Source organism: Phacochoerus africanus, chromosome 8, assembly GCF_016906955.1.
Source record: "Phacochoerus africanus isolate WHEZ1 chromosome 8, ROS_Pafr_v1, whole genome shotgun sequence".
Lineage (NCBI taxonomy): Eukaryota > Metazoa > Chordata > Mammalia > Artiodactyla > Suidae > Phacochoerus > Phacochoerus africanus.
The window spans coordinates 18647492-18657541 of NC_062551.1; the positions used below are offsets into that span (position 1 = coordinate 18647492).

At 52.5% G+C, this 10050-nt stretch overlaps 1 protein-coding gene across 3 annotated transcripts in view; it reads left to right on the plus strand.

The window, feature by feature from the left end:
• SLC12A3 (solute carrier family 12 member 3) overlaps positions 1 to 2837 on the plus strand; it is a 40367-nt gene extending 37530 nt beyond the window's left edge. For all 3 annotated transcript variants that reach the window (XM_047792846.1, XM_047792848.1, XM_047792847.1), the window contains exon 26: positions 2406 to 2837. In XM_047792846.1, the coding sequence (XP_047648802.1) occupies positions 2406 to 2547 (142 nt within the window). In that variant the 3' untranslated portion in view covers positions 2548 to 2837. The remainder of the gene's footprint in view (positions 1 to 2405) is intronic.
• The last annotated feature ends 7213 nt before the right edge of the window (positions 2838 to 10050 follow it).

Here is a 10050-nt window from a genome sequence, read left to right on the forward strand (position 1 = left end):
AAGAGCTTAGAGGCTCACATCCTGGGAGCCGAAGTAGGGAGTGTCACTGACGGGCCCCGGGGGGAGGCTGCCCCTCGACAGGTGGACAGGCTCCACTCGGGGAGGGAACTTCACACTGGGCTTGAAAGGCCACAGCAAGAGCGATGGGTGTCCCTTGCCCCTGATAACACAGCCACCAGTCCCGTCGGGGCCTTTGACGTTTCTGAATTCGGTCCCTGAAAATGGTTCCCGGAGGGCATTTTCAGCCTCAGGCCTAACTTAAATCAGGAAAGTCTGGTGTCAATATTCCCACTTTTCCTTTTCCCTGGAAAGTCACCAGATGCACACACAGTCTAACTGAGGGGATGCTGGCTTGAGGGCATGTCCTTGTTTCCCACCCACCCCCCGACCCCGCTTCCTCCGGCCTGGGGACCTTGCCTTTTCAGGGAGGAGGATGGCTGCCCTGCGAGACGCTTTGAGGATGAAATTTTAATTAAGAGGCAGCTGTTTAGAGACGTTGATTCACTTTCTCAGTAGAGTGGGGGTCGCCATGAGCAGGGGCCGCAGGGGTACAAAGATCCCAGGACCTCAAGGAAAGTCCAGCTCCGCCCCGCACTGGTGTGGGCATCTCGTGCTGGCGAATGGTGATGAGGGGTGATAACCCCTGTTAACAAAGCACTTACTCCGTGTGGCACCCTTCGTGGGCCAGGGCTTCCTAGGAGTTCCCGAGCATCCGTGGGGGATGAGTGTGTTCTCACTGAGTGAAACCTGAGGCTCAGGGCCAGGGAGTTATTTGTCAAAGCCACGTGGCTGAGGAGATGGCAAAGCCACAACTCCTACAGCTTCTCTGACGCCAGAGCTGGGCTCCGAAGCCCTATGTCGCCCTGCATCCTCCTTCCTGCCCAGTTCTCTCAGCTTTTCTCCAGGGAGGTTTTGAGGTTCAGGTGAAATAAGACCTGTGGGTGTACTTTAGGGAAACAAACAGTGCAGTCCCAGGTCAGGTGCCACTGCCCCAGCTTCATGAGACGCCAGCGGGGTCTGTGTGGTGCCCCCTTCTCCTCCAGCCCAGAGCAGGGAGGCTTCAGTCATCCATGTATCTTTGGAATCTCGAGACAATGGAAAAAGCTCTTCCCAAAATAGCCATGAAAATGCGGCCGAACAGCATTCCCAGGGCATGTTGTTAATTGCACAGCACTGTGGTTTGGATAAGGGCCCTCCCCGGGTGATGGCAGAGTCCAGCTCCCAGGACCTTGCACAGAAGGCAGGGGGCAGGACCAGGACACTCAGCTGGAATGCATGAACATGTTGTGGTGTTGTGGCCACAGGCAGAAGAGGCGAGGCTGGCGTGATCTAAGTGGCCTGCTGGGGTGGGACATGGCCTCACCATGTCAGACTCTGTTCTAGACACAGGGGAGAGGGTGGTGAACAAAACAGACCTGGCCTGCTCTTACCTTCGAGTGGGGGAGACAGACAGCAAATAAGTGAAACGGGGATCTGGGAGTGGGAAGTGCTGTGAGGGTAATGAAACCGGGAGGGCTGATACAGAGAGACGGGAAGAGGGACTTGGAGAGGGTGATGGGGGAAGGAGGTGCACTTGAGCCGAGGCCTGAGGGACTCCAAGGTGCCAGCCAGGTGAAGAGCTGGGGGAACTGCCTTCTGGGTGGAAGGAACATCACATGCCAAGGTCCTGGGGCAGGAGTAAGCTTGCCATTTTTCTCAGGAGTGGAAAGGAAGCCCCTGTGGTTAAGTGAGGCTGAGGGTGGTGGAAGGTGACGTTGGAGGGGCTGATGGTGACCAGATCCCAGGAATCTTACAGCCATGGCTTTGGGACTGAAGGTGCATTTCAAGTCATGCTTTCAAGAGAGTGGGAGGTCATTCCTAGGGTGGCTAGGAAGAAGGCACTCGGAAAGGATTAATAAATACAGAGGCTGTGGAGTTCTCTTTTGGCACAGCGGGTGAAGGATCTGGCGTTGTCACTGCAGCAGCTTGGGTTGGTGCTATGGCATGAGTTCCAGCCCTGGCCCCAGAACTTCCACATGCTGCAGGCACAGTCAAAAAAAGAGAGAGGCTGTTCAGAAAGCAAACCAGGGAGTTCCCGTCGTGGCTCAGAGGTAACGGAACTGATTAGTGTCCATGAGGATGCGGGTTCCATCCCTGGCCTCTCTCATTGGGTTAAGGACCCAGCGTTGCCGAAACTGTGGTGTAGGTGGCAGGCATGGCTCGCCTCTGGTGTTGCTGTGGCTGTGGTGTAGGCCGTCAGCTACAGCTCCGATTGGACTCCTAGCCTGGGAACCTCTCCATATGCCGCAGGTGCAGCCCTAGGGAATAAAAAAAAAAAAAAACAGAAAAGAAAGCAAACCAGGAAGTGGGCCGTGTGCAGAAGGCCCCTTAGTAACGTGGCATCTGGCGCTTCCTCCGCTCCGCAGCACCTTGCCCATAGGGAGGCAGGGCAAGTGCCCGAGCTCGCTCTACATGGCCTGGCTGGAGACGCTGTCCCAGGACCTCAGACCCCCAGTCGTCCTGATCCGAGGAAACCAGGAAAACGTGCTCACCTTTTACTGCCAGTAGCACCAGGCTTGGCCACTGCCTGCCCCAGGCCTGGATGCACGGGCCACCCACCTGTCCACGGGGACCATAGCATCTGTCGATCAGACGGAAGAAGCTGGAGGATTTCCAAACCTCGGCTGGACCTCACTCCCATTGGACACGTCCTCTGGGCTTTGTGTTTATGGGCTGGAGAAGTATCAGATGGAGTTCTCTGGAAAACTCTCTGGTGGAGCCAGAGTCCTTTCAAGTTTTCTTTTGCTCTTGGTCACAACAAATTAAGATTTCAGTCTTTGACTGGTATACAAATTTGAGTCAGAGTGCTGAGTGTGAATCCTGACGGTTTCTATGGCTCTTTCCTGGGAGTGCCCTAACCAGGCCCCATCCCACAACCACACACACACACACACACACACACCCTGCAGCCCTCACAGGAGGGATACACGGATCATTGAGCCTCCATAATAATGCAAATGTCTTTAACCACGTCTCACTTCCTTCACTTTCAACAGCACATCTCCAGTGTTTTGGTTGGTTCTTTGGTAGGCCAGAGAACTTTTGGGGGCTGCAACCTACACAGTAAGAAATCTCTTTTACACTGAGACTTGGAGCAAACACAGGGAAACTAACATGTCACAAAACAGTCCTTATTCTTACCATGGATGACATACTCCAGTATTTCCTGTTCTGGTTCTTTTTCTCCTTTTAATGTTGCTGGCGATCTACTAAAATGAGCTTGGGACCCACTAATGGGTGCTGACCTACAACTGAAAAAGTACAGCTTAGACTTTTCTCTGTGCCCTGTGTTTTTCTACACAACAGAGAGCTCGTCTGACGTGGGGAAAGGCCATGGTGGGTTTCATAGCCATTTCTCCAGTTCATCCCTCGAGGAAGGAAAGGGAATTAGCAAAAAACACCTTGTGGAGGAGTATAGATGGTGGGCATGCTGAGAAAGAGCTTCAGAGGAGGGGCAAGGTCTAGGGAATCTGGTGGAAGGGTGTTAAATTTCAGGTGTGGCTGGCGATGGAGGATGGTGGTTTGGTTAGGGACTGGGTTTGGCAGGTCAGGAATGGGGAGGCAGAGAGGTAGGTGTAAAGAGGGCAAAAGTGGGCAAAGAGTCAGAAAGCTCTACGAGTTTCCATTGTGGTTCAGCAGGTTAAGAACCAGCGAGTGTCCATGAGGATGCAGGTTCGATCCCTGGCCTTGTTCAGGGGGTTAAGGATCCAGTGTTGCCATGAGTTGCAGTCTAGGTTGCAGATGGGGCTCAGATCTGGCATGGCTGTGGCTGTGGCCTGGACCAGTAACTATAGCTCCAATGTCACCCTAGCCTGAGAACTTGCATATGCCACAGGTGCAGCCCTAAAAAGAAAAAAGAAGAAAAAACGGGTCTAAACCGCGCCCAAGGCTGGGTGGAAGAACAGGGTGGGAGGAACCATCAAGAAGAGATGGTGGCAAACAGAGCAAGTGGCAGAGGGGGCTGAAGTGAGGGGAGTGTAAGGTGAGGGTCAGAGGTGAGAGAGAAACTGGGGAAGGTGAAACTTGCTCAGGTAAGGGTGTTCAGGTTACTATGGATGGAACCCCTCCAGAGTGTTTGCACCAATCACCTGGGATGCAGAAGCAGAATGTACATTAAGAGATGCCCAGGAGTTCCCTTCATGGCGCAGCAGAAACAAATCTGACTAGGAACCATGAGGACACGAGTTCGATCCCTGGCCTTGCTCAATGGATTGAGGATCCGGCATTGCCGTGAGCTATGGTATAAGTCGGAGACCCGGCTCAGATCCTGTGTGGTTGTGGCTGTGGTGCAGGCCAGCAGCTGTAGCTCCGTTTCGATCCCTAGCCTGGGAACTTCCATATGCTGCAGATGTGGCTCTAAAAAGCCAAAAAAAAAAAAAAAAAGAGAGAGAGAGAGAGAGAGAGAAAGAGATGCCCAAAGCCGGTGGGTGAGGCTCCCTGAAAGGGCACTTCAGCTCAGATGTCCCTAAGCAGGGTGAAGGTGAGCTGCTGGGAGCTCAGCTGGCTGGGCCTTCTTCCAATAGTACTGGGGTGGCCAAGGAATGAGGCATCTTTGGGTCCAGCTGGCCCCCTCCAGGGGCACTGAAGCCCCACTTAGTCATGGAGGCAAACGATCTTTCTTGGGGTTGGGACCCCAGGCACTTTAGTGTTCATCCCACTGCAGAGACCAAGGCTCTGGGCTCCCAGGCTGTGAAGCGAGCCCCTGTCCTGTTAGCCCTCAGGGCTCGTTGAGAGAGACGGAGCGCCTAGCCGGCTCCCGAGTCATTCAGGGAACCTGGACCAACTCCAACTCTAGAAGAGGCGAAGCCTCCCCCCGGGAACGCTGGCCTTTCTAGAGCCACATAGAAAACCATTTTCTGGCAAACGGGCGCTCCCTCTTCTGAACTCAGGGAGACCCTGATCTAAGAACAGAGAATGCTTTGGCTTCAGGAATTTAAAAAAAAAAATTTTTTTACCATGTTGAACATCAGATTTTCGAGCAACGATAGTAGCTTTGTTTAAAAAAGAAAAAAAAAGGCCTTGAGTTCACAGTAAGGTCAAAAACAATGAAATGAATAAAAAATATGTTTCCCCAGTCAACAGAATTTCGCTGTTTTGGAACACACCGGTTTTCAACTCTGGGGAGCATTTTGAAAAAATTAACTGTGTGGTTTTTTTCAACCCTGGATTGACCTTTTCTCTGAGCTTGCACTGGTTCTGTGGGTCAGACAGCCAGATTTCCACTTGAGCATCTAGAGGAGCCACTTATCTCCCCTTTGCTTCCCTGACATGCGTTTGTGGATTCACGAGGAACCCACTTTCCTCAGTTTTATAAAAGTCTCCCAGAATTTTCAGTCTTGCCTCAAATTGAGAGGTGGAGAGGTTGCGTGGAAAGAGCCCCACCGTGGCCACCAAAGGCCCTGGACCTGAGTTGCTGTCTCCCTACAAAACTGGCCTGTGACCTTGGATGTGCCCCTTCACCTCTCTGAGCTGCAGTCTGTGAAATGACAGATTCAGACTAAAGCAGCTGTCGCCAGCCAGCTGGCCTGCTGCTGACTGGGGTCTGACCCAAGCCTGCTTGATCAAAGTTGTGGAATCGGGGGTGAGGGTGGAGAGCACACTGTCAGGCACCCCCACCCTTGGCCCCCACCTCCTGCTGCCCTACTGTGTGCCTGGGGGCTCTGAAGGCCAAGTCATCGTGGGCCCTACTGGGCATTAGGAAAGTAAGAGATTTTGGTGCATGGTGTGTGTGTGTCTCTCTCTCTGTGTTTGGAAGAGAAAATGCTGAACGTCATGGAAAACCACAGAGGGGTGGGTCATCAGGGCCGGGGCCCAGCCCCAGCCAGCAGCCACATCGGTCACTGCAAAAGGGACTTATCTTCCCTGGGATCCATCCAATGCCCAGATAGCTCCTGGTTTTCCCTGCGGCCCTTCAGCCTCCAGATTTCATATCCTCTTTCAGTTCCTGCCCAGACTTGCCATGGTTTGGCCATGAGTACAGCAGTGCCCATTTTCCACCATATCTGGTGCTCTGAGCTCCCCCACCCAGACAGAAAGTTGGGGGTCTCAATAGCGCAGGGAGATCCCCGTTTGGGCTGAATTCCCTTTTTACATACCTGCCCGACCTCTCGTGTGGCTGGGAGGGAGAGGTAGGTTTCACGGGGATGAGGATCGCTGGAATGTTCCAGAAGAACCACCTGCTGGGAGGCCCCCAAGCACATGCAAAGCAACCAGGTTTCGCTAGTAACTTTGTATAGCTCAGGATATAAAAAAAAAACAAAACAAAAAGAAAAAAAAAAACTGCCTACTTCAAAAATGTTCACAGAAACGGGGCCCAGGAAAGCCCAGCCACGGGGTTCGTTGGTAATTCCCCAATTCCCCACCAATGAGGGTTAACCTTGTGACCGAAAGCACAGCATGTCTTCAGCGCACCTACCCGAAAGGAGCTGTAACAAACTCGCTTCTAAAAATACCATGTGGCAAAGCGTGAAGAAGAACCACCTGGCTGAGGGGCCGGATAGCCGAATTGTTGCAGGGACGAAAGACAGTGGTAAGAAAGGACAAGTGTTTTTCACTCCAGCTCATGGGAGACTTACAAAACACAACTAAGAGGAAGCAAACTCGAAGGTCAAGGGATTTAGGAAACTCTGGCTGGGGCAACGAGTATTTCAAACAGGTGTGAACAATCGTTGGGATTCTACCGTCAGAAACGAGGGCTGGGGTTGGGAGAAGGTACCGCAGGTGGCAGGATGGTGTTGAAGCCATGGCCAGGGTAAGGCCAGCTTACCAGGTATGTTTGGGGAACAGGAAATCAGCCAGTCTTCCTGGCGTATGAGGATGGAAATGAGACGGAGAAAGTCATCGTGTGCCAGGTCCCCACAGTAAGGCCGAGGTGCTCACAGCTCACTCAGAGGCACTGGGGAGCCACAGAAAGTGAAGGGGCGATCTGAGCCTTAGGAAGCGTGGCCAGACGGGAGATGGAGGAAGCAGGAGGAGAAAAGGCAGGGCATCCAGAGGGGAGGCTGTGCAGGAGTGCAGAAGCAAGTCAGCCAGCCTCAACACTCTAAGAGTGGCAAAGGGCACGGAAAGGGGGGGGAACAGCATCTTCCAGAACTGGGACTTGGCCTGGGCGTGTGTGTAGATGGAAACCGGGCCCCAGGAGTTGAGCCCAGGCAGCTGTAAGAATGAACAAACTATGCAGTATGGAGGGCCAGGTCGCAGGTTTTCTGCTGGAGGAAGTGAGCTAGTGGCAGGTTTGGTTTCAGACTCTTAAAGTGTGAAGACATCCAGTGGTCAGAATTGTGGTCCTGGAGCTTGGGGTGCCTGACACTCTGAGAACAGAGACCATGAGTGGATTTGGGAGTCACAGTCACGGAGGGGAAATCCAGCTCACAGCTCGGGGGAGCTCCCCAGGAGAGAAGGTAGAGAGAAGGAGAGGGCTGGGGGCTAGACCTTGGGAAAGGGCTACATTCAGGGGTAGGAGGAAGAGGAGGCTGCCAGCAAAGCAGCCTGGGAAAGATCATGGGTGAGGGGGCAGGAGGAGAAAGCAGGTAACCAAAGGCCTTTGGAGGCACCAGAGAAGGGTCCAAGACGCACAGAGTTCCCCCTCTTGGGAGCTGGCTTGCGAGGAGAAGCCCCTGAGAGAGCTGCTGAACTGCAGCTCTGGGCATGCCTGGGAGCCTGGCAGAGGGTGAGCTGGTAAAGCACTTTTATCATTCTCCTTGAATTCCTTGCCCCTGGGCCTTCCATCTTTCTTGCTTGGCCAGCCCTGTCACTGGGGAGATGGCCCCTGCGTCCTGCATATTTGCTGTCTGACCTGCTGCTCAGGAGCCCTGCCAGAGAAAGGCCCGGGGGCAGGTGTCCTGAGAATTTTACACCCTTGCACTGGCGAGGGTGATCAGGGACTGGGGCTGAGGAATAATTGGCAGATGGGAAAGGAAAGCAGCAGACATGCATATAAACCTGTGCCTGAGTAACTCAGCGATGGAGAGAAAAATAAAGAGACTAATGTGACAAAAAATCAGGTGAGCACTTGAAGGAGAAGCAGACTCTAGAGAAGGCCTTTGATTGTTATTATCTTAAATGGGTGTATCAGCCGGGGTAACGGTGGGCTAGGCTGCAGTAACAATTTACCCTCTAAATGTCAGTAGCTTACATGACGAAGATCGGCTTCTCTTTTACAAATGCGTCTATGCAAGGGAAGCCCCCTTTTCCACTTTAAGACTCAGTGATCAAAACTTTCCCCATCTCGTGAGGCCACTCCCTCAGCTAGCAGCTTTCAGCTCCCCAAGGAAGGGAAAAGAGAGCTGAGGGTCATGCACTGGCTTTCAGATGCTTCAGCTCAGAAGGGACACGTTGCCTCTACTCGAAGTCCATTAGCCAAATAAATCACATGGAAGCTGCTGGAAAATTGCTGGGGGGAGAGGGCAATATGAATATTCACTGAGCAATAAATGTCTGTTACGGGGGAAGGGAGAAAGAGATCTGGGTGTTTTTATAGGTCAGAGGGGAAAGATTTAAGATGCAAGGCAGAGGATAATTGATGAAGTGGTGGTTATGGTGAGTCAACCAAATGTGGGGGAAATTTTGCCAAGGAGCAGGGAAGGCACAGCTGATGTCTGCCAGTGCAAGGGGGTAAAATTCTCAGGACACCTGCCCCCCTGGCCTTTCTCTGGCAGGGCTCCTGAGCACCAGGTCAGACAGCAAATATGCAGGACGCAGGGGCCATGTTCCCCAGTGACAGGGCTGGCCGAGCAAGAAAGATGGAAGGCCCAGGGGCAAGAAATTCAAGGAGAATGATAAAATTACACGGAAGTACTTTGGACCATGGGCTCCGAGGTGGATGGAGAGACCGGAAGGGAGCTGAGTGAGTACGTGCGTGTGCATTTCAAAGTTTGAGATTCTGCAGGAGGTAAACATTTTTTTAGCAGAATCGAGTGTGTCTACTGTTTGAGGATGAGCTCTATGAAGGTGGCAATTGGAATGAACTTTCATTTATTGGATGGGTGGAAGACCCGGGGGTCTCAGGGCCAGAGAACCTGGAGGTACTCATGGCATGTTTACCAGCTGGCCTGGGGGACTTTAATATCCTAATGGCTGAAATAGCTGAATGAGTGCACATCAGCCCTAATGGTGACCACAGCTGACTCATCTTTGCACCCCAGTGCCCAGCACAGGACTTAGCACAGAGTAGCCACTCAATAAATGTTTGTCAAAAGAATGAATGAATGGAGTTCCCGCCATGACGCAGTAGAAACTAATCCGACTAGGAGCCATGAGGTTGCAGGTTTGATCCCTGGCCTCGCTCAGTGGGTTAAGGATCCGGCGTTGCCATGAGCTGTGGTATAGGTCATAGATGCGGCTCGGATCTTGCGTTGCTGTGGCTGTGGGGTAGGCTGATAGCTATAGCTCAGATTTGACCCCTAGCCTGGGAAACTCCATATGCCAATGGTGCCGCCCTAAAGCTTAAAAAAAAAGAATGAATGAATGGCCAAGGAGTGGGTCATGACAATGAGCAGTGGGAACAAAGCAGAGATGAGATAAAAGTAAGTGGAACAGAATGAAAGGGAGTGTGAGCTGAAAGCTGGAACCATTAAAATGGACAAGGGAGGGAGTTCCCATTGTGGCTCAGTGGGTTACGCCTGAGTAGTATCCATGAGGATGCAGGTTCAATCCCTGGCCTCACTCAGTGGGTTAAGGATCCAGCATTGCTGTGAACTGCGGTGTAGGTTGCAGATGCGGCTCGGATCTTGCGTTGCTGTGGCTGTGGTGTAGGCTGGCAGCTGTAGCTCCAATTCCACCCCTAGCCTGGGAATCTCCATATGCTGCAGGTGCGGCCTTAAAAGGCAAAATTAAATACATACGTACATACATACATAAATAAAGATGGACAAGGGATGGAAAGGAAGCTTGTGATCTTGGAAGAGAGCCTTAGTGGTCAAGAGATTGTCCCTGCAGCCAGGCAAGGCTTCCAGTGAGAAGAGACTGCTAAGATGCACACCAGCCTAGAAGCAGCAATGGGGAGGGGGAGAG